This window comes from Ascidiella aspersa, chromosome 9 (genome assembly GCF_963924565.1).
Source record: "Ascidiella aspersa chromosome 9, kaAscAspe10.2, whole genome shotgun sequence".
Classification (NCBI taxonomy): Eukaryota; Metazoa; Chordata; class Ascidiacea; order Phlebobranchia; family Ascidiidae; genus Ascidiella; species Ascidiella aspersa.
The window spans coordinates 25291804-25316193 of record NC_139455.1 but is presented as its reverse complement, the minus strand read 5'-3'; the positions used below and the strand labels follow the sequence as shown (position 1 = coordinate 25316193).

At 34.4% G+C, this 24390-nt stretch overlaps 2 protein-coding genes across 2 annotated transcripts; both read right to left on the bottom strand.

Annotated features, from left to right (window-relative positions):
* Nucleotides 1-1348: 1348 nt before the first annotated feature.
* Nucleotides 1349-10077, bottom strand: LOC146134627 (transmembrane protein 143-like). Its single transcript, XM_083397212.1, has 8 exons — nt 9990-10077; nt 9327-9510; nt 8293-8612; nt 7179-7282; nt 6454-6570; nt 5752-5907; nt 4168-4349; nt 1349-3049 (listed from the first exon to the last, which is right to left on the bottom strand). Exons 1-8 carry the CDS (start codon nt 10068-10070, stop codon nt 2811-2813), a joined length of 1383 nt encoding a protein of 460 aa, XP_083253338.1. The 5' UTR covers nt 10071-10077; the 3' UTR covers nt 1349-2810.
* Nucleotides 10078-11018: 941 nt separating this feature from the next.
* On the bottom strand, nt 11019-24390 carry LOC146134626 (uncharacterized). Its single transcript, XM_083397860.1, has 16 exons — nt 24315-24390; nt 22895-23059; nt 22177-22310; nt 21072-21229; nt 20339-20534; nt 19238-19385; nt 18489-18681; nt 17753-17888; nt 17026-17118; nt 16441-16584; nt 15404-15629; nt 14335-14457; nt 13850-14013; nt 13030-13178; nt 12718-12844; nt 11019-11126 (listed from the first exon to the last, which is right to left on the bottom strand). Exons 1-16 carry the CDS (start codon nt 24388-24390, stop codon nt 11019-11021), a joined length of 2340 nt encoding a protein of 779 aa, XP_083253986.1.

The window sequence follows — 24390 nt, the reverse complement described above, 5'->3', positions numbered from 1 at the left end:
ACCTTCTGAAATCATATACATATTGATCAACGATAACGACTTAAGTATCATGGTATTATAAGTGGGCTCCCGATGTACTACTATCGCATATCATACCTTTTAATTTTGTCTAACTAAAGCCTAAACCCTTACATAGTGACTTTCTTTAACTATTTTTTTTTTGTCTTCTACCAATAGGCTATCCAGCATTATTTATCCAACAGAAAAAGTGTTGGCCCAATGAAAAGAGGCGTCTTTCTTTGTCCAATGTATTGTCATTCAGTCGTTAGGCCTTTGTATTTGCTTGGGAAAACATAGAGTCAACCAGCAATAACAAAACACTGTGTTTTTTAACATGTAACAAAGGGGGAATGAAATCTCAGTTATAATAGGTTTACAGTGCTGAGAATCAACCCAATACATTTAACAAATGTAAGTGAGAATTTAGCTGCTGGATCATGTTTGCCTAAACACAATCAAGTGAAACATAACGAAACGGTTTTGATGGTTCGTATTGATTGCGTTTAGTTTATCCTGGTAAAGTTTAGGGGGGATGTGGGCCAATGGGTCACTTTTGACGTTTTCGCATCTGCAGGATTTATTTGCCTCGAAAAATGGGATTTAGAAATCTTGTTTGCTTTAGTTTGAACAATCAAAATGTTTTTTTTTTTCAAAAAGGTCGCGAATAGAGGGCTCTGCGGACGCTTGCGCGGTTTAGCCAAGTAACCACACAGCCGCGCGTAAATAAATCTAAACATTTTGCCGCGCCGTGCGGTCTGTAAATGTACTAGCTTTCTTTGCAGTGTCGGAGTATATTGCCTATGCCCTATGCTATAGTAATAGTGAAAACTGCAGATTTTTAGCAACAAGCATAAACTGAAAATCACTACAGAAAACAGATATTATTCATCTAACTGTACTATTATATATTTTTTTAATTTGTGGCGCAGCGCAGCTTGCGAACAACATAGTACAGCACGGTGCGGGCAACCAACACTTTTTTATTTTTTCTTACTTTAGTCGCGACCCAGAATGATTAAAAGCCAACGCTATCCCAAGAGGCGCTATCGACTTAATTGATAGGCCTCATAGTTCATATTTTTGTTTAAATAAGGTTTTTCAACAATTTTTTTTTATTTTTTGTCCCATCTGCGAGGCAAATAATTGTTATCATTCAGTTTAAATGTTTTTTTTACTGCAAATAAACGTAAAACGTATTTTCATCACGTTAGCTTAAATGTGCGTTTCAGAGCAATGTTCAATACTTTTTGTGGTCAAACTATATTTGCAAACTGGGTAATAAGTTTTTCTTCTGTCATAACGTCAACGGAATATAACGTCCAATAGTTTATTTGTAAGAACGGGACTTTTTTGGACGTAAGAAGAAATAAACTGATTCGATAAAAGCTTTTTAAATTACGACAGAGCAGTGGAAAATATGGATGAAGAACAAGCGAATATACAGTGCTAAGCAAGGACATTGGTTAAAATACATTAAAAAAAAATTTTAATTGTTTTTAATTTCAACTTATAAAGTTGCACATCCGAGATTAATACCTTCTATGCATAGTTGTATACTGCCGTTAGGAACCTTGCGTTATCGTTTGATGCACTGCACAAATGGAAAAAAAACATTTAATGGCGAGATCGCTCAGTGATAAAAGGACATGGCCTGCTACCGGTACGACATTTTGTTCCAGCAGCAATTATTTTTTACTGGAAGAGTAGTTCAAATACGTTAAAAAAGCTGATTGGTTTTTAATTTCTTACGTTTGTAACGGTGTCAAGCCAAGCTTTTAACTGTATGCGTAGTTGTACATTATCACATCGCATATTCGCAGCATATACACAACATTGCATTCATACTTTAGTGTTCGTGTAATGGTATCGTATAAATAATTGTAATTTATTCGTATTTAACATCGTATTTATCCAAATTCAGATCTCATTTTTCCCTACACAACGAACTACGTTCGAAGAAAAAAACTTGTTAAAACTTGTGGTCCAAAATGTGTGCCATACTGGAAAGAAAGGTATTTTAGCTTTGGTAAAAATCACTGTATCATACAGGGCATAAATGTACAGTGAGCAGCGGTACATCATATTCAGCAGGAATTAAGAATCACAGTGTGTCAAGGTTGCACATAAAATACTTTACAACATACCGATTGAGTTGGGAAGGCTGCATTTTCAGTGGAGGTGAGGAATAAATATATTTTGTTCACAGATTTGCTATAAATGGAACCAGTGCTACAAATAATCTGTTTATTACAGACACAAAACTATATAAGCTCTCAGTCTTTAGATGTGTTATATGTTCTGCTGTCACTTTAAATAATCCATCAACAACAAAATCCATAACCTTAAGCCTTAAGGCCTCGGATAAAAGTATAAAGGATAAATATTACCTGAAGGTTTTTAAGCACGGCAAGTGTATTGCACTTAGCAGCGCTGCAGAGATCAGTAAAATACTTAACCAGTGCCAGTCGTTTTATCGACATCTTTCACTTTTAACAAAGTTTATATTTTCGTAACAAACTAAATGCTGGATATAGTCGAACCTTAAAGTATTTAACACTTAAGTCCATTTTCAGTCGTATCGACAAAACCCAGAGTCCACTTAAGGTCATGTCCATTCAGCAATCAGGTCCATTTGCAGTCATGTCCGCAACGGCGTGGAACCGCTTTAAGCTTAGAGTTCAATATCTTAAAAACGCGCGGCAAAATCTGCATTTTTTAAATTAGCCAACCCTCTGTGACGTCATACACAGCGAACAACAAATCGTTTAAACTCCGCTCTTGCCTTAAAAAAATAAAGAAAAATCACGAATTCACTCGACAGCTATGGCCTGGACCTCGTTGGCCAGCTGTCTGGCCGCTTGGGCCGGCGGCGTCACCTGGAACCGAAAGGCGTCACCCTCCCCCTGGCCCCGGGTCATGATACCAAGGCGCTGGAGGAGACCAAATGCTCGGGTCGGTGAAAAATGGAAGTCCTCCTCGCTACGACCGGATACCACCGTCAGCCAGTGTCTCGAAGCAGCCGTAATCTCGGCTTCGGTGACTTGCGTCTCTGCGGCATAGAAATCTTATTATTAATGAAGTTTTTTTTTTATTTCCGACTTGTTTTGAGTGTGCTTTCGATTTAAACGCTGAAAACAATTTAAATATTTTTTTTATACGGACTTTAATATTTACTAATAATAATATCTGTTTAATGTGTTTTTAGAAAACGTAACTGTAAATTTTAATTGCTTTCTGTGAAAATTAAAACAATATGTACACGTTGGCAGTTCGCACATTACGTAAACGTGCTATAACTGTTACTAGCATATTGGCTTCAGCTTAAAAACTTTCTTTGCATTACGTTTTATGCCATGGGGATTGCATTATAGTTTATAGTTAATAAGAAAAATTTCGGTTTAATTTAGCTGTGTTGTTTGTATGCGTATGTAAGCCAAAAAACATAAGAGGAAAAACACATATATAGATATATATAGTTATGATTTGATATTTTTGGACAAAAACGTCTTTTCAGATAAAAATCCCTACGTTAGGGAACTTTCCAAAGTTATAAGACTCCCGCTATAGCCATTTTGTTATGACTTGTTTACAACACTGCGGCCTTTACACTAAAACATATTAGCAATAAAATTACAGCATTATGAAAGCTGGGAATACGATTTTCCTGTATTAATCTAAAACAAATTTACAACCGAATCCCACTTTCTATCGAAACTAGTGTTGGTACTAGGCTGCCCAATGCAGGGTTTTTTTTATCTGAAAAGACATTTTTGTCCCAAAATAACAAAGCATAACCGGGAGTAACTTAGTTTCTTAATGCTAAATTAAACCAATTCTGAGTTTACATATTATATGTTTGGCCCCAGAAATTAAATAACTTATACACTACAGTATTTTACAGGCTGACTTTTAGTGAATCTATTAGGCGTTGGGTTTCAAAACAAAATACAAAGTAAAAATTATGAAAACGGAATTATTTTTTGTCTATAAACTTACAATTATAAAGAAAAATTACATCATTTGTATCATATCAGATCGCGATACTGTAAAACGAAATAATTAGTATCGGAATTAGATTTAAGTATCGGTATCTAAATAGGATTTTGTATATGGGTGTCGGAATTCAGGAAAATAAAAGGAACAAAAGTACCGGATATTTCCTAGTACCTGTCTTAGTTAACATGAGCCCGATCCCATAAACCAGCAGTGCTTCCTTGAGTGCCCTTTCATGTGCGTTGTTGATGGTGTCCATTACAAGCCCAGCGTTGTTAGCTGTGCTCTTGTAGTAGAGCATGTTCTTCCACTGAAGAATGTAGCTCTTTCGTTGATTCCTGTACATTGTTAGCGACCTGTGGTAGGAAAATTATAGAGTTAGATAGAAGTGTATTGATGTGTTACAACGAAAGCCACAGGGCCTTGGACCCAAACTATATTTTTTGGCAACTTGTAAAAAGCAAAATTATTTTAGTTTTAAGTTTATTTCATTTTTTCTAATTTTTTTTTATGTAAAAGCAAGATTTTGGGAAACTTGTGCTAGAAAAAGGTTCTTCAACAAATTTGATTGGATCATTGTTGCATAACAGTGCCACCAGACTATGGCCCCCTTAAACTAACTTTTAGGCCAACTTTCATCTGTTTTACTTTAATCTATTAGGCACAAAAGCGACGCATTTCTGTGACATATTTCAATCAATACTCGGATCTCATTACGTGCCTGATGCGTCACGTTCACTTTTAAATCCTTTTTTTAATTATTTTGGCCGCGACAAAAAATTGCCGACCATTGTCTTAGCGCGACGCTAGCTAAAAAATTGCTGGGCCTGACCAACCCAGGCAATATGCAAAAGCACTAGTTGATTGGAAATTGCATGTTTAGGCTAACTGTAAGGTAAAACGGCACAGGTATGTAGGCTACAAGAACTGTACGAGCTGTTAATCGCATTCATACTAGCAGGTGTATTCATCTTACAGCCTTGAACTTCAGTACACACGTTTAGTGTGCTTAAACATCGTGTATTTAGGCCACAGAACGACTTTTGTACATGTGCTTTTTATGTCAGACAAGAAAAATGAAAAGCGCGTTAGGCTGTTTTAATCCTATACTTATAGCTCAATCGAAATAGGCCACTAAGCTTGTTTGTGCTCAATTATAACTTTATAACGTCGCGGTGTAGTTTGCTTTCATTAAAAAAAATGTGAGATCAGTTGTTTTGAAAAAAAAAACCAAAAACTCAAAATAAACCTACGGAGCCCAAATCAATCCTTGGTTTGCTTTGAAAAAAATATTTAAAACGCTAAAACAATTACACATTTATTGTTATTCGCCACCCATAACTATAAACACTTTTTAACACTTTATGCAAGGGGTGGAAGTAGAATATTTTTTTTTAACAAAACGATGAATATTTTCCTTATCCGAAGGCATGAAAATTATTAGAGAAATCGTCGCAAAAGCACGTCGTAAATAAACAAAAATATTAAAACTGTGAGGTTATCGTTCGATCGTCTGTTTAAATATAAGTCTAAATTCATTCGACGTGATCAAACGAGAATTTGAGTCCTGAGAAAATTTGTTGGACTTCTTCCTATCACTTACACAGATTACATAACTAACAGCAAAGCAATTATTTAAAAAACGATAACAAAAAATTATCTAAATATCAAAAAATAATTAGCGAAAAAGGTATATTTTCTATTTCTGAAACGGATATAATTAAAAAGCAAAACAATTAACTTATTTGTAGCGATTACCTGACTGCAATAAAACCAACGAAGCAGAAAAAGACCCAGACGAAATCGATTTTGATTTCAGTGAGTAGAGTCATCCATATGTTGAAGAAAGCAAAAAGAAATGTTGAAGTGAGCGAAAAATTGAGAAACCAGCGCCTTCCTCTGGGAATTTGAACCCTGGAATATCGAACATTAATATAGCGTTTGGTGCGTTTATATGATAGTTTTAAGTTTTTGGTGCTATTATAACTTATGGTGCTATTATAATTAAATATGAGATACTCTATATGAGATACATCTCACAAAAAGCTTCAAATATTCAGATATATAATGTGAGTACTCATGATGAATCTATTTTACGGTAAACATATATTAGTACTTAGAAACATACTAATAAATTTCACATTTTTAGCTTAAAATCTACCTTTCTTGATACCTGGAATAACTGTTAAGTTAAAGTGCTGTCCTTAAAAACATTCAATTGAACAAAAACAGCAAAACTTAATTTAATTTAGATTTACTGATGCCGTTTACTGATGCTTTGCAAACAAAAAAGGGAACTATTACATATCAAAAATCCCAATCATGTTACATTATTTCAGGCTTTAGGCCTATTAGCAATATACCTTTTTACATAAAATTTACTTCTCTAACCATAATGTTATAACAGTTTGTAATATTAGTTCAATTTTTATAGAAAAATTTTAATTAATTTCAACTGACTTTGCTTCTGGAAGAAGTGACTCAAAATGATCTTCAGGGACATCTTTGAAACCTTTCAAGATCATATTGTTTGACTTTCTGTTCCGAGCACCAACGATTACTCGCTCGTACAACACTCTAAAATCATAAAACAAAGTAATGCAACCATTGAATAAACAAAAATTAGGTAGAAGTGTTAAAATAAGTTATAGAGTTGACATGAAACTTTGGATAATGGGTGACGGTTGTAGCTAAACTTGGGAAGAAAAGCCTATAAGAAGAAGGTAACATATTCGTTTAAGTTTTGAATATATCTTTTATTTATTTTTAACATAGCAAAATTAGCATGTATGTTGAAAATGGAGATAAAAAGATATTCTAAACATTCAAAATGATATGTACTTTTGCATGGGCTTAAAATTCTTACTACGTAAAGTTGACAAGCTTTACCAGAAACGCGCTTTATAAGATCAAAGTTCGACAAAAATAAATCTGTTGAGGGGAAATCATTGGTTAGTTTCCTCAGTTTTACAATCACGGCTTAAACAAAACCAGACTTTTACTTGTATTAATATTTTAAATCATGCTGGTAAGACAGTTTTTTAAATTAAAGCATTTTCACTGGTTCACCAACATACATATATTAAAAAAAAACTTGTTAATATAAAAACTTAGTTACACGTTGATATAAAAGCAATGTATAAAAATAAATTAGGGGTTTTAAAATAAAATACCAGTGTTCATACCCGCTTTCCTTTTTTAAGTCAGCATCGAACGTATCTTGTTTTGCATGTTTTTTGCCGTAAACCCAAAACCTCACAAAAGTGTAATCGTGGTAATTCACTTCCACCTTTATAATACACAATTGAAAGAGGTTTTGCAATAATAAAGACAATCTTAGATCTCTAACCTTATACAAAACTTTATTCAGACAAGACAAAGCTGATTGATTTTAATAATTCACTTTTGAAAACTAAAAGATAACAAGAAATAAAAATCTTTAGTAGAAAATTACATTTTTTGCAAAATAATGAAACTTCCAAGTATGACTTAATATAGGGGTTCCCAACCTGGGGGCCATGAAAAAATGGAAAAATATATTTTTTTTAAGTCTACTTCACTATAACAAAAGAAATAAAGTAAAATTTAATAAAAATATTGGTACAGCAATAAGCTACTTCTTAATCTTGAGTTTGCTTTCTTTGTTTTACTTTTTACATTTATTAATTTAGATTTTAAAATAGGGGGGCTAATTATTTCTTAACAATTTCAAAGGGGGTCACGGTTTAAAAAAAGGTTTGGAACCCCTGACTTAAGGAAACAAAGTTAGCAAAGCTTTAGTTCCGGGATAAATGTGTTCTGGTTAGTGAGACCTTGTTCTGATGAGTAATGTGGTCTAAATCAAACGCAACCTGGCAAGCGTTGAGCATGAAATAGCAGATGTAGTACTTCTAAATATGAAACGAAAGTACATTTACCCAATCAAAGCATACACTGGACTTTTCGAGGGTTAATTTAGGCCAATATTTGGTGTGAATAGATTGATAGCAGCATGCGCAAGAGTAAAATGACACCCTGATCATAAAAATGTTGTATTATTCGCATTTTTTATCTTGGTTTTAGTATTCTTTTATTCTTTAGTCGTTTTTAAATTTCAAACTCATCATCCCCGAATAACCTTTTAACATTGATGACTATAGCAGCAGACTAGACTAAGCCATAAAGCTTAACAGAGTAAGCTTGGTTCTAAAAAAAGCTATACATTGTAGCACCAATTAAAAAGGTTGTAGCATTAAAACTATAAAATATTTGAGACATTTAAGACTTGATTCTAAAATGAATATAATTTTTAAAACTTACTTCAACATCTCCATATTTGTGCTGCTTTTTAAGGCAGTCTTTAACCACTTGTTCAGGTATTTCGCGATAACCAGCTTGTTCCAATACAAAAGCAAACTGTGTCATGAAGGACAGTTCCTCCAAACTGCTAACAGGCAGGTCGTCTTTTTTTGATTGTGTGTCTTCACTTCCGAAGTTTACGTTCACGCATCGGTCGATTCGGTCTGGGTCAATACACCGGAACTTGAACATCAAGCTCTTGGCACTCTTATGGTGATGAAGAAGCATGTAACTTTCCAAAACGTGGCACGCCATTATGAAGTGCTTCGGCCATGTTTTGTCTAGAAAATTAAAATTTAAGTTTTAATATATACTCAAGAACCACTTCTTAAAAAAATATGTTAGTTTTATTTTGAGAGTATGTTCGTCTCAGTTTAAAGCTTGTTGAGTAATAAAAACTTGCCATTATAAAGTGCTTAAGTCATGTTTTGTCTAAATTAAAAATTTTATGTACACATGAAAACTTCTTAAATTTCAAGTTTGAGTATTTTTAAAATATTCTATTTAAAATGTGCATTTAAATTTCTAAAGCTTGTTGAGTAATAAACATTCGTTATAATAAAACACTTTGGATATGTCCTGTCTATAACTAATATTTATATTTTAACTTTTATACATATTATAACACCAATCTTTTTACTTGTCTTAAAATTAATATTAAAGTTTGATTTTATTGACTTTATAAAACTTAGTATTTTTAAACTTGTAAAGAAACCAAAAGAGTAATGTAATTTCATAAAAGTATCACAAAAAAACTACCTGTTGTTCAACTGGGCCCACTACATTATGGGTAATATACATCAGACTAACATCATTTAAAACTGTCATTATAGTGCAATATTAATAATGTTAAAAGTACATATATATTAAATTGGCAGAAAACAAATTACAGCTAACAAACTATCAACCTAAGCTTATTTTATTCAGAATATTCACAAAATTGCACCAGATTTAAGAGTTTTGTACAAAGAAAAACTATTAATAGCATTCTATACCGAATTTGTTGGCGGGGTGCTGGTTAAGGTAGCTGTCGCAAAGGTTTTGTATCAGCGCAGATCTTCGAATTGAAATGCTGTCCGGTCTAGCAGCACTTAGATCAGAAGTCGGGCCATTTGACTGTTTCCATGAGAATTGTCTCACTATGTCATGTGTTGGGTAGCTTTGCCTCAGAAAAGAATACTAAAAGGGGATTTACCATAGTTATAAGACAATTTAAAAGTATTTTAACTTAAAGTTTTTAAGCTGTAATTTTCACCTAAAATCTCATGTGCTGTGTTCTGTTATTGTCGGTTAAAAGGCTAGCTTTTAAAAAGCTAAATTTAAAAGTTTTAAACATATGCGTATTAATATTTCAGTAATGTTTAGTAACAACTTACAATATAAAAGTAGAACTATTTATCCAAACTATTTATCTCCAATTATTTAATGTCTAAGATGCACAACTAATTATTTAAATATTCAAAATACTTACTTTAATGATAGCCTATTGTGAAAAGATTCCTTAATTACCTTAAAAGCAATTTGAAAGTTGGACATAGAAATAAACTAAGCTGCGAAGCATTGATCCATTTTACATACAGTTTACAATAAACCCACAACGTAATATAAAAATGGCCTCACTTACGACAGACTGTAGGATATAAATTAACCCAACTTACCTTTTCAAAGCTTGATAAACGCTGTCTTTTAATGCTCGTTTTCAACCATTTTAATAGAGTTCTGTTTCGTGCGAACTGCATTCTGTTACGTTTTTAGTACCAAAGGGAAGTACGCAGCTCGAAAATCTTTGCGCAATATCTCCAGAAGTAAACAAGAGGTCGCACCGCAAATTTCACCGTTGACAAAAGCATTCAAAACCCATCATTTAAATGTTTATAACTCTCTTTATTTTACAATTCTAACCTCCATTTTCTGCTCACATAAATGCGTGCACCATAAACGACCTAATAATATAGTGTTTGCTTTTAATAATGCATAGGAACGCAGACTTTAATGACCCCTAGTAGCCTCCAATTACTTGAGAAAGTTAAACTAAGGGCAACTTAGTTTTGTTTTTGTTTGCAGCTGGCTCTACTCATCCATGACGCGTGCATTAGAGCGTTTTAATTTACCAATTTGACGTCATTTAAAAAAAATTCTCTTTCCAAAGAGTTTAAATCTCTCTCTTAGTTAAAACTAAGTGCTACCTTCGAAGAGTCTGAGTTAAGTAAAAAAACGCTTTTGCAAAGTTCACTTTTTGTCTTTTTTTAGCACAGTGTGTCAATTAAAAGACAACAACAGCTGCATGTGAAAATGTCATTTTAAAATAATTAAACTAAGTGATCGGTTTATATTCCAGTGCTAATTGAAAAACATCAAAACGATTTTATTTAAGTGTATGTAAATTTCAGCCTGCAATTAATTTCAATTGTGCTAACAGGGGGGCTGTAGAGTGACCCGAAAAAGTCGTTCCAGTCACTACGAGTAAAACATAGAAAACGTAATAGTTTGAATTATAAATTTATTTGCACCGTATCATAAAATCACTTTTCACAGTAAATTGTATAATTGCATAGAATCAGTTCTACATAAAACGCATAGAATCAGTTCTACATAAAACGCAGAACATTGCACTGAAACAAATTGATTGGTAAACGTTGGTAAGCCACAATCAAGTCAAGATGACAGTCTGGATCAATTGAATCGATTTAAAAACACTTCATTGAATTGGCGGAAATCCTCATTTCTCCAGCGGTTGGGATTTTACAAGTCGCTGTTTTAAGCACTCCGTTCATCAGGAAATCCATTTCGACGATCTGAAATCATTTAAAGATAAAATATTGAACATCTGTAGCAGAACGCCGGGTAGAGATGTCCAAAAATATCAGATCGAAGGAGATACTAGATGTCAAATGGTGGTAGGCCTATCGGTACTTGTCCGATACTAGGGTATCGGTGCCTATCCGTTTTTAAAATTTTCATAAAAATACGCGTAATGCTGAAAATTTTTAACAGATCGTGTTTCTTCTGTCTTGCACGAATAGCAAAGAAGTCCAAAACGCATGCTGAGTCAAGAAACCATAGCCACTAGCAGTGTTGTAATGACTTAAGTCATTGACTTGCCTTAAGTCACTGTTTTTAAATGACTTAACTTGACTTAAGTCTTTTGACCAAAATGACTTGACTTGGACTTTAACTTAGGATTAAATTAAGTGTTTTTCATTAAACTTTATCACACTTTTAGTGCTATTTTTCAGAAGACTTGATTTGGACTTGAGTTATTTTAAAATGACTTGTTTACAACACGGCCACTAGGTATAACCGATACTTAACATTGTGTTCCAGTAGCGATACCCGGTATTTAAAGCATACCGATATCACAATTCTGCTCAAACAAGCAAAATTAAACGAAAGGTTTACGCCAATGTAATTCATCCGGCCCGCCGACTCGTTGACAAACTAGACACGAGTCCATTTCAAATACTTTATGACTATTTTAACTACGTACCTAACTGGGAAAATTGTTCGCGCTTTGCGCGATTGATCTTTGTACGTCCGGTTCGTTTACGTTTTAAGGCTGTCTTTTGAACAAAAAAAAATCGCGCTCGCTCCGCTCGCCAGGTGCTCCCGGACACAAAAAGCTTAATAAACACGGAACTAGCGTAATAAAAAAAGGTTATCCCGTTTCCTCAATGTAATTTTATTACACTTTTTATATGTAGTATGGATGTCGACGTGTGAACTGGAATTTTAAACCAAACAAACGCTCTTTTCCGTCTTACGCCAACAATTTACTGCCTTCTTATATGTAATTAAACACGTTTTTAAAGAATACGAGGCCCGCCTGAATAAAACTTGTTCTAACATTTTAATAACACAATTCGGAGTTATCATTTTGTGCGGCCCGACGAGACCTTTCTGAGTTTCGATTTGGCCCGCGACTATAAAAAGGTTGCCGACCCTTGGTTTAAAGTAATATCTCCACATTTTGTGGCCGATATTCGCTTTAGCGTTTAGGATTTGGGATAACTGTAAGTCCTGACAATCGCGGGCCGGGTATAATTTTTTTGTCGAACTTTATTAACTGGATTATCGTTAAACGAACGAAATATAAATAAACTTGCAATAAAAACTGCAGTGGTTTTATAAATGGTCGAACAGTTTAAAGTTTGGTTTGAATAACATTCACAAACTTTTCAACCGCACTTTATCTTTGTCAGAGAAATAGGCAGCGGACCGAAAGAATTAAAGGAACGGACCGGATCTGGCATGAGGGCCGCAGTTAGGTAACCCCTAATTTATAGATTAAAATAAAGGAAAAACTATACTAAAAAACTCAAATAAAAAATCCATAGTTTGTTGTTATTTTTTCACGCGTTGGCTTTTTGCCATGATTCGTTCCTTTACCTCGTCAGGGTTACCGACGATATCCACCAGCAAGTTGCCCCCCTTAACTTCGAGGGTGCGTATACGTCGTGACGTCACAGGCACCCATTTGTTACGTTCACCCAGGATGGTCACGTGAGTATCGCTCCTAGAAAAGTTGACGAAAAAATTGAAAAAATGGGTTAAAACTGAGTTATTAAACTCTAAAATTATTTTTACCAAAAACATACTTTTAATCACAATATAAAAAATAAAAAGTCAAAATAAAAAAAACGAAAAAGTTACAAGTATAAGATAATGCTGTCTATAGGTAAGAGTAAACTAGCAACTCACGAGATGGCAATGACGGGTGCCACTTGCCACAGCTGGAAGTTGGTAAGCTGGCAGGTTGGCAGTGGCAGGTTGTCACTTGCCGTCAAGTTGTAAAGCTTCTTGTCAGTTCCAGGGTGGATTTGGTGGGCCACGTATGACGAGCCCATGGGCTATAACAAAAGTAAAACGATTGTATTAATTTTTTGTCAAAACCGTAATTGACATTTAAAGTTTAAATTTTGAAGCTTTTTTGCGAATATGAAGCTGATGTTTTTCACAATTTAATTCGTTATATTCGCAAAATAATAAATAATATCCAAGTTTTCTTGGTTAAGGGCAAATATTACCCGAATTTGTAATTCAAAGGAAAAATAATGTGATTTAAATCATGTGTAAATTGCTCAAAAGGTCGCTATTAGTCCTAAAATAGTTAAAAAGGTTTTAATGCGTTCATCTTGACCGATATGGGTTTACTGTGTTAATAACATGACCAATTTATAAGGCAAGTTCAATTACTTAATTTGTATAAAGTTTTCGTGCGTTGTTTGGCAAAATTGTTTTAATAGACTTTATGAACGTTTATGTGACTTATTGAAAATATCGGATTTCAGAAAGCTATAGGTTTAAATTAAAAAATAATATTATCATGGCAGGTAAAACTCCTTTGTTTATACGCTTCGACTTCAGAGATAATGATTTTTTATGAAAATTTTTTAAACAATTTTTATAATTTGGCTCAAAATGAAAGCAGTTTACTGTTATAACTAAATTATCCAACACCAATAATTTTATGGAAGAATGCACAAGAACACTAAAAAAACACTATCACACAGCCCCTCACGTTAACTTCGTCTAGAAGCATGTCGGACTGCTTAATTGCGTAGTTAGAAACACTGAGGTCCGCAGCAAGGGCGATTCCAAACCGAACCATCATCTTCCCACTCGGAGTGTACAAAGCGAGGTCTGAGTAGGTTGTGGAGATCTCAGCCTCTGCGTTTGGCATACCTGAAGAAAAATGTCGAAAGTTGTTAATTCTTTAAAAAAAAAAATAACTTCAAAGTTCCCTTAGTTCATTTTTTTATTTTTTTTAATGTTGTAACGTTGTTTTGTATTTTTTTAACAATTATTTGGCTTAATAAAGTCATTTTTATAGTTTTTTTCAACTTGGACAAATTAGCACGCCTTTGAAATCAAACATTTTAACAGGGCTAATGTGTTAGGCATATTAAAATAATTGGACGAATTGATACGACGATTTTAGGTGACCCCAATACTAGTTAGGGTTAGAAGCATATTGTTTTGTGTTAAGAGGGTGATGTTACAAACCTTGCATCTTTGGGAATGCCCTCTTCATGATGTTGTCGTTTGTTGAAGTGATTGGTCTTGAAGGTTTTAAGATTAACCCGTCGCTTCTACAACATTTCATCAGAAGGTCGATGTTGGCAAGTCCTGGTATCAACACAAGAAAACAAGGGGGTTATAGGGTGCCCCCCCCAAAAAAAAAACGCTAAACGAATAAATAAGTGATTTTATCTAAACGCTCTATGTTGAAATCAAACAGTAAATGGAGCCAAGTGCCAATATCAGTCCATAATTTGTTCTTGTATAATTGTGCTAAGAGGTTAATATTTTAATCAGATTTGAACGATAGTAGCTCAGGCAGCAAAGTTTGAAGTACGAAGTATTGCGCACATAATTAGGGATTAGCTTCAAAAGCTTGTTTTGCGAGGCGTAAAAGTAGAACAAATTAGAGAATCCGTTTCATGTCTTTAAACCCATTCCGAATCTAAATATAGCACCAATATATCCTACAGTTCTAGTGCTTAGGGTAGGGATTCCAAAAATAAAATGCATCTAAAGAGATCTCAACGATTTTAAAAATAAAAAAAAATATTTTACCTATTTTATCGCTAGGTCCAACAGGTAAAAAAGGCAAAAAAGAAATCACTACGGTTTTCGATAAAAAATTAAAACAAATTATTTGACGATAAAATAATAACAATTCCAACAGATAACAAATGGAAAGAAATATTATAAGAGCATCAAACCCTTCACCTATTTTTAAACTAGGTCCCACAGGTCCAAAAAATCAAATTAATTGCCCAGAATAAAAATGCATCTAAATCGATTTAACCCGGTTCAAAGAAAATCTAAATAAAAGTTTTGACGATAAAATAATAATAATTCCAACAGATATGAACAAAAAGAAAAAAAAATACCTATCTTATCACTAGGTCCCACTGGTCCGGTGCTTAGAGTGGCAATCACAAGAATAAAACACATTTAAATAGATCCAATCGATTTTTGAAAAAAAAAAAAAAAGTATTTGACAATAAAATAATAATTCCAACAGATATAAAAAAAAATGGAAAAATAAAGGAAAAAAATATTTTACCTATCTTATCGCTGGGTCCGACAGGTCCGGTGCTAAGGGTAGAAATAGCAGATTGAAGAGCAGTGTTGGGTTCAGTTTGGTCCTCCCCGTAGGGGTTTCCCCCCTGGGTCTGGGTCGTCCAGAAGGTGTCCTTATAGGGGGCGACGTTCAGCGCATGCGCAAAGAGTGACGTCACACCGATACGCCACTGGTGGTTCCCCGGATGGTAATCACCGCTTACGCGAGCCTGTGAATGTAGAGAAAGTTTAAAATTACTCTAAAAAAGCATAAACTTCCGCAAAAAGAAGTAATTTATTTTTTTATTTTATGCCTATTCAGAGTAAAATTCTAAAAATGCCAAAACCTCCGCAAAAAAAGTCTTTTTGATTTGAGTAAAACTCTAAATAAATATAAACCTCCCCAAAGTGTTAATTTCAACTGCAAATTATTATAGTTTTTCCACCGAATGCCTATTCTCGTGCGTAAGAGCTTTATAACTGATATTTTATTCAGATATCGATACCTTTAAACATACTCCAGCAATGAGACAGAATTTAGAAAGCCTTTTTATCAGACTGTGGTTTGAAGCTTATTTCCTCATTTTTGCAGCAATTCTGCAACGATACTTTATGTTTTGTATTTTAGGGTTAAGCTGTCCAGGGCAAGAACATTTTTAAATAAAACAAATATAAGTTAATGTTTTTTCCACGTTTTTCGTTTTTATCGCCCTACTTTATAGAGACAAAACTTTTTGAAACATACCTCTTGCAAACCTAAATATTTCTTTTTTTTTCATTTTTATAAAAAAGCTTTAATTTACTATTTCAGGTTCAAAATATCATTATTTTCTCATTTGTTTTTATCAGACAGGATCTAAAAAAACAGCATCGTAGGAGTAAAACAACTCCAATAACAATTTACCCCAAACCCCAATTCTAACTCACCCATAACCCACCACTAACCCCAAACAGGAGAAAACATTCTAGTGTAACATTTAAAATGAGTTTTTAACATCCAAACAATGCAACAAACATACAATTTCCTGACAGTTTTTTTACCTGAGTCACCGCCTCAATTTCGACGCTCTGTAACATGTGACGTGGCAGCGCCATGCAATACTGGATTGTGACGTCACTCTGGCTAGCGGCCGCGCCCATCTCCATCAGCCAATCACGACCCAGGGATACGTTGGTGTGTGTAACCTGTGAACCGAGGTCAAAGTTCAAGCTTGGTGATCTTGAAAACAAGTATTGTGATGTTTGTGTAATAATTTATAATTGTTGATTTTTCAGGAAGATAATTATCTTGAAAAACTTGTAAGACTCCCTGATTAAAAAATATGTCTTTTTATTTTTATTTTTTTTCGTTTTAAATTTTTTTTTCGTTCCAAAATTTCGTTTTAAAGCATAACATTTTCAAGTGCAAAAAAAAGTATTGTAATCGATGTGTTGTTTAGGTTTTTTTACGAGAGTTACCTAACTTTATAACAACTTATTTCATCCTCAGTTTACATGCAACTAAAACTAGCCTTAATCGCTTAAAGACTTGGATAAATACCCTGTAGTAAATCGCCATAACGAAATAACCCTAAAGCAAAATACTGATTTAAGTTAAAGTAGTCAAACACCGACTTGAACACTCACGTGCAAATCCATAAACTCGCGATCGAGCCAATCTTGTTCGTAGGTCACGAGTCCCCACGCTTTACTGCTTCGCATGAGATCGCCCCAGAATTTCTAAAAAAGGCACTTTTACAAAAAGTGTATAAAAATATATTTAAAAAAAGTGCATAAAAAAAAATTTCCCAAAAAAGGTGCATATTTATAAAAGGTTTAATGCGTTGTTTTAATAAAAAAAACATATTTCATCTACAGGGTGTTCGGAAAGTCACTGTATTACACAGTTCTAATATTTTTCTTATATATATACGTTTTAAGTCTATCAGACTTTTATCTATGTAGAGCAGCAAAATGTGTAGCTAGATGACTTGCAAGCAGCGATAACACTATTCATTCAGTCTAAGGGAGCAGCTGATTGAGGTGTTTGAAAACAAAATATGAAAGGTCCAAGCCTCTCTTAATGCTAACGGGGTCACTTTTAACATTATTTATATATATTTGTCATTCATACTGACCTCCTAGAATCTGTACAGAAACATGCCTGTTATTAGGAACACTAAACAAAGATCTGTTCATAATCTTCAGTGGAAAATAAATCATAAAAGATTCATTATTTTGCCTGTTATTAAATGTGTAAGTACACGGTGACTTTCCGAACACCCTGTATTTTTATATCCAATTTTACGTGAGCTATAATAATTATCTTCAGGAACAGAATAAATAAACAATGGCTAATCTATTTACAACCTACCTTGTCGTAAGGAATAGCGGTCGTTTCCTCGACGAAGAAATCATAACTCCCGTTGTTCTTCTTGGCGTAAGTTGTGTCAGATGCCCAGTAGCGATTGTGGGCGCTCACAGGTAAGTTGTGCGACTCGAACAACTTGCTGAAAACATGGTTGGATTGTTATAAAAATTATCAACAAATTAGAATATAGGCTTAAATTGAAAACTTAATTTACCGGTTGTTGACATAAATTGAAATACAAATGGCAAAATGTTGCTAAGAGTATCTAATACGTTTTACACACAGTCCTACATAAATCGAGTGTTCGTTAAAAATACAAACTTGCTTCTATAGTAGGAGCACATTTTAGTCAAGTTGCACATTTCGGCTAAACATAAGCTTAGTAAAAATAATAATAAGTGATTTAAACACGACCGTTTAAATGACAATAGTCTAAGTTATTTAAAAGCAAGTATGTGAGACTCAATTGCACTCTCACCAATATGGAACTTGAAATGTTAATCTATTTTCACCTCACCTTTCTCTATATTAAGGGCAACTGTCAAGTTATGGAGTTATTGTTTTGTAGAAATTGTGCCGCAAAATTTAAATTTCTAAAGAGTGCCGAAAGGCCAAAAAATTAATAACAACTTATCTAAAACCTTTAAACATTTGTATTTTCTTCAATTTTTAAATTCTGATGGTGTATTTGTCCGATTTGTTACTCGTTTTACTCAGGTTACAACACTGAATAACTTACTTCATTCCGTTTGGGAATACGCTCGGCATTGAAGTCCAGTTCTTGACTCCACCCCCGACCCCCTTGTAATACCACCACGAGTCGTACTGGACGTAGCGGTAAGGAATCATCTTCGCCTTCGAATCGGCCAAAACTTCCAGGATTGTTTCTTCGTACGTTTTCGAAGGCTCCGTGTGATAGTAGTAATAGGCACCTGGAATAACGTTTTTTTATACACCATCAAAAATCTTTATTTTTTATTTTTTGGAAAAAAAATTAGAGACAATCAAATTGTTTAGGTAACAAGGTTTTAAAAACGTTTTTCAAAACTTTTGAACACAAAACACGGGTTTCTTTAGTAATTTCAATAAAAATATAAAAGCCATAATATTCGATAAAAAAAAGTTTTTCAAAACATTATTAACTTTTTTATTCTCTAAAGAAACAACTTTTTAAGTGTGTTTTGTAGGAGGTTATAGCTGGAAATGAATATCAAAGCTTATACAGAAGTAGGTGGCGTTTTGTAAACGTTTGGAATAAATCTGAAGATAATGGCTGGAGGTTGTATTTACACGAAGAGGAAATATCAAAGCCCATACAGAAGTACGTAGCATTTCGTGTACATTAAAATTTTTTCACTCTTTCCTAATGGAACTACTTTTGTATAAGCTTAGATATTAATTCCAAGAAAAATCTAAACCCCAAGTCATTTATGCTTCAGAGACAAAACGGAATCATTTGACCCACTAACCTCCGCGTAATGCTCTTACCATTATCTGTCCAGTATCCGAGGTAGTTAATGGTGAAATCGCTTTCCATAATCGCCCTTCGCTTATGATATCGCTGCGTGATCACTCGACCCCAATTCCATATGGCCTTGTTTAATCCCTCGTTGCTGTAGTAGAGGATCGTGTCGATCTAAGCGGGAAAACGGTTTACAAGGGGATCTGGTTATCACAGCGGAATGGAATGAACGCGAAATGACGTTACCAAGATTTCTAAAACAGTGGCATACCCAGTTATGGTTTTATTTTTACCCGAGCTCTTGTAGTTTTTGATTTCTTGGCCAAACTCTATAGCAGTGTTGTAATGTAATGACTTAAGTAAATGACTTGACTTGACTTCAAATAATTTGATCGGCACTTAAATCATTGAGAAAAAACATTTTTTTTGTTGAAGTTAGGTGTTTTCATTTAACATTTTAGTAAAAATTGGACTCGATTATTCGACCCAATTTCATATGGCCTTGTTTAATCCCTCGTTGCTGTAATAGAGGATCGTGTCGATCTGTGCGGAAAAAAGCTTTACAAAAGATGTGATTATTACAGAGAAATAGAATGACTGCGAAATCACATTAAAATATTCACACAACATATAAATAACATGAACATTGCACATGCTTAATAATTTTTGTTGCATAATTTCTATGTGACCATGCGGTAGGATCTTAAACGTTGCGACATTTGCCCAGTTAATTCAGTTCATGCGTTTTCCCGTATCGTGTGATTATCAGTGTCGTTATGACTTGAACTAAGTGCACTAAAGTCACTGTGTTCAAATGAATTGACTTGGGCTGGCGTCATTTTAAAAAGACTTGTTGACAAAACTGGCGAGTATATTTACCTTGAATGCGAAAATTATACGTAAATATAATTAAACTTAACATTAATACTTTGTCACAATAAACACAGGGTCAAAATTTCCAGAGTGTCAATTGGACAATCAAACTTTTAAATAGGTAAATAATTTTGGTAGCCACTTAAAACAACTTGGAAGACCTGTGGAAAAGAATAGGGTTTGTTAAAAAAATGAGTGGGAACCACAAGACAAATTGTAAATACTAATTATACGTACGGTTATTTCCACTTTACCTGGAAGTTTTTGGGCAGTTGTTCTGCCCCACCCATGACCCCAAAACTCGCCACCCCCGTTTTGGTGTCGTAGTCCATAAAGTGCGCCATGAAGTTGCTGTATGACGACACAATCATCACGCCCCCTTTGGTGTCAAACAGGATGAGCGGACCGGATCTCTGGCCACCTCGGATGAGAGATTGGTAATTTGCCAAACTGCAAAAAATAACGAATGTTTTGTTGAAAGCAGAAAACAACAAGCTGATGCTACGTTCGGACGAGATAGTTTTTCACATCATGACACAAGGGTGAATTAAATCTGGAGATAGATGCTAGGGGTGAACAAAACTAAAAAAGTTTGAGAATCACTGCTATAAGCGGCCAGTATGGCTTTCTAATCATATATATAAGATCGCAAATAATTAATCATTCTTCGTTCAGGCTTCAAAAAAGAGAAGTTCAGTAACTTATATATATATCAACTGCTACTGTGTATTAAACACATTTTGTATAAAACCTATTCAAGTATCGCGTAATACTTGGGTCTGCGACCTAAGGCCCGCCACCTCCTTATTAAAACAGTCACGGGGCCATTCCTACATTTTTTCACAAAAATGCAAAAAAAAATTCTCGCTTTTTGACATTCAAATTTTAATCCAAAAAACGTAATATTTTTCGCCCCTGATTAAGACTTCTTATAGTAAATAAAATGACTAAAAAAACAATTTGGCCGTAAGACTATGAAGCACTCACTCAGCCACTTCATAGCTGTATCCGAACATATCTCCAAAGCTCAACAGGAATCCAAGGTCCTTTATGGAATCCTGCATTCCAATCTTGAAGCTTGGAAAAGCGGAAAGAACACTTTCCAAGTCGGAAACATTGCAATTCATCAAACCCCCAGGAAAGCTCTAAACATTTTCACAGTCATTTAGTTTCACGTCAAAAAAGTGACCCACATATTTTTCTAGAATCTTTGTTAATTTTTCATCTCGGCGGTCAGGGACCTCGCAGTTGCTTAAAATGGCGAATTTAATCGATTATTAATGTACTGTTGCTTCCAGGCATTGTTTCAATTGTAAAATGGTCTCTTTTTTTTTTTTTAAATCTTTTTTAAAGTAATATTATTGCAACTGAAAGCAAAAAATATCTGCGCCATGTGAAGGAATAAATATATTCGCGCTTATTTTTGTAATCTTGGCATTTTGAAGATATCTCGACCGATAATAACGCCAAGCATTTCAGTTTGAAACATGAAGGTTTCGAAAAGCTACTGAAGATTATTAAAATAGTAATATTGTTTATATTTGAATCTAAGCCTGTTCCAACACTTCTAATTGTTGATCTTTTATCCATAACGTAATATACTGAAGTTTGGTCAATCTGTAGGTATTTTTGTAAAAATTTCAAAAAATAAAACTAGTCTGCCATAAAAGTACTGTAATCTAGCACTTCAAAAGTCGTACAGGCCCTTACGCAAAGATATCTTGAAAGGGAGAAAAATAAGAGGTGCCTTTTGAGGAGTGTAAAGCGATTTGCCTGGTAGATTTATCGATTAAACGTAAGAGTCTATGGAGATTATAGTTCAAGTATCAGATTACGGCTTAAAAGGGTTTATCTTCGGTTCATAAAACGTATGGCCATTCTTTGTTGATTGGATTGCAATATGTTATCTCTCTCAAAGAAACGATTTATCAAAAACGTTACAACAGTTGCCCAACCTTTTATTGTAGTTGTCCATCATTTAGAAGTCTGTTAACACCATTTTTTTACCAGCCCGTGGGAAACCGGTTGCGCAACATTGAGCAACACGGTAGCACATATATGTTGGAAAAAATAGGTTAAACCTTTTGCTCACCTGTGTAAACCTTACGAATTCTCCATCGTTGTACACAAGGGCCTGGGCTTCCATTTTAGCCATACCTGCTGTGTAAGAGAAGACCTTACCACTGTAGGCGCCGGTTGGGTCGCTACCAGTTATCGGCTTAACTCCTGCAATAAGAATATTTAACCTTCAATATCTTTGTACTTGTGAGTGATATCGAGCTGATTTTTAGACGAGCGATTATTATGAACAATCCTTTTTGCGTATACCTATCCAATCCACTCATCCGGTTTTATTTTTTTTTATAATATTCTAAGGCAGCCTTTCTTAACCTGATGGGGTAAATTTACCCCAGGGGTTAAATTTCTCGTTTTAGGGGGTAAACGAGCTATCAATCAAAATATCCACATCAGCTGAAGGGACAGAACAAGTGTGCAACGCAGCTGTAGGTATTGGTGGTCTATTTTTATCATCTAGTGTCGGTTATTTTTCGCTAATTGATACCTTTTTTTGTTAATTGGCAACATCTTATCTCTTAGTTACTTTCACGTCATAACTTTGTTACTTTCGTTTTTTCTTTAAATGAGAACCATTTTATATATTGGGGGTAAATCTGATATTCATCTTTGTTAAAAGGGAAAAACATACAAAAAAGGTTAAGAACCCATGTTCCAAGGGAAGGTAAGCAGCTCGAAATTTAACGTCAAATATTACCAGGATATAAAGTATTAAGTGTCTTATCCAGATTCACCTGACAGCTTGAGTGATCCATCTTTGGTGGAATGCCAGATACCATCCGATTGCAACGAAGTATCGGCATTACTCAGGTAGAAGTGATCAGGGTCGGATCCAGCGTGGAAACTGTATGTTCCGTCGTCCTTAATCGTGCTTTGAAGCTTGCTAGGGTCAGATTGCACTGAAATTCATCGCAATAAGTTTAGATAAATGTTTCTTTAACATAAGTCGAGCAAATTTGACAAAATTTAGAAATAACATCCATCAGGCGTGAATCTAAGATTTTTGTCTGGAAAAGTTTTCAGTGACGTAAAAAAGTTACGTCATAACGTTACGTCACAAAGTAAAGTGAAAATGCGACGTACGAAAGTTACATTCAAACGTGACGCCATAAAAAAGAAATCTTAACAACACTACACAGATCGTTTACTTGTTTCAGATTAGGTTGTAGAGGTTTTACTTTAAATAGAAAGGCTGCATTACAACCATGTTATCGATTCACGTAAAGTAAAAAACGCCTTTATATCGTTTGAGTTGCCAAAACCTTAATTTTTGAGGGTGCGATAGGACGCAAGACGCCTTTGGGCAAAAAAGGTATAAAAATGGGGAAAACATTACGGAAGACGTAAATTGTTTGCTTTTACGTAATTAAAGGATGCAAAAATACTGCTTAGACCCACCCCTGGTAAAACCTGCCTTGTAAGTTATCGTAATGCAGCTAGCTAACTTTACCGCAGCCTATTATGTTGTTTGTTCACCAATGAGGCAATCATTAACACAACACCGTGATTTGCAATTGAAAAGTTGCTACAAAGTTAGCGATGACACATTTAATCCAAGCTAGTATGTGACCCAAAAAACCTAACCAACTAGTCTAATTCCGGACAAACTTTGAATAGCCAAAGTATTTTTGTATCAATTTAAGTAAGTTTTGTTTTTCAATCCACACCAAGAATAATATCACAACAATCAAGGTCTATCCGATGAAAATTACGGCAGTGTCTCGCATTTTAAGTATTTCAAGGTCAAATTAAAGCCTTAAGGTTTAACTAGGATATATGAATGTCAAAATAAGGTGCTTTAACGATAAAAAAGTGAAACTTACTATATTACTAATCAGGATGTAGCTGTTTTATCCATTTAGAACAAATAACTACGAAACTGTGAATTCTTTAAAGTACGTTAGACAAAATCATCTGGTTCTATGCAAAATACGAAATAATAGGACGGCAAACATTAAAAAGCACGGTCATATGAACAATAAAGGCCATCAAACTGCTGTTTTCAAAATCTAGACATAACACAATGGAAGAGTATAACAATGGCTAAGAATACGTATCAGTTACTGTACAATATGAAACAGCACAAGGTCTACGACAAAGTACGTTTAAAAATCCCATAATTGCGAGTAAAACTAGGTTTAGCAGCAGTCTTACCTTTTTCAAAAGTTTGCGGATAGCCTTGGCAGAGTCCAACTGCCAAAAACAGCAACACTATCGCCTGTAACGACAT

Excerpts from the sequence above, each read along its gene's own strand:
- LOC146134627 (XM_083397212.1), bottom strand. The coding sequence starts at position 10,070 with ATGCAGTTCGCACGAAACAGAACTCTATTAAAATGGTTGAAAACGAGC. Across the intron at positions 5,908-6,453 it reads TCACTTCTTCCAGAAGCAAA|GGTTCAAATTCCCAGAGGAA; the intron begins GTCAGTTGAAAT and ends TCGATATTCCAG. Across the intron at positions 3,050-4,167 it reads GCTCATGTTAACTAAGACAG|AGACGCAAGTCACCGAAGCC; the intron begins GTACTAGGAAAT and ends TCTATGCCGCAG.
- LOC146134626 (XM_083397860.1), bottom strand. The coding sequence starts at position 24,390 with ATGTCGTTACAGGCGATAGTGTTGCTGTTTTTGGCAGTTGGACTCTGC. Across the intron at positions 18,682-19,237 it reads CGGATACTGGACAGATAATG|GTGCCTATTACTACTATCAC; the intron begins GTAAGAGCATTA and ends ACGTTATTCCAG. Across the intron at positions 16,585-17,025 it reads GCGAGTTTATGGATTTGCAC|GTTACACACACCAACGTATC; the intron begins GTGAGTGTTCAA and ends CTCGGTTCACAG.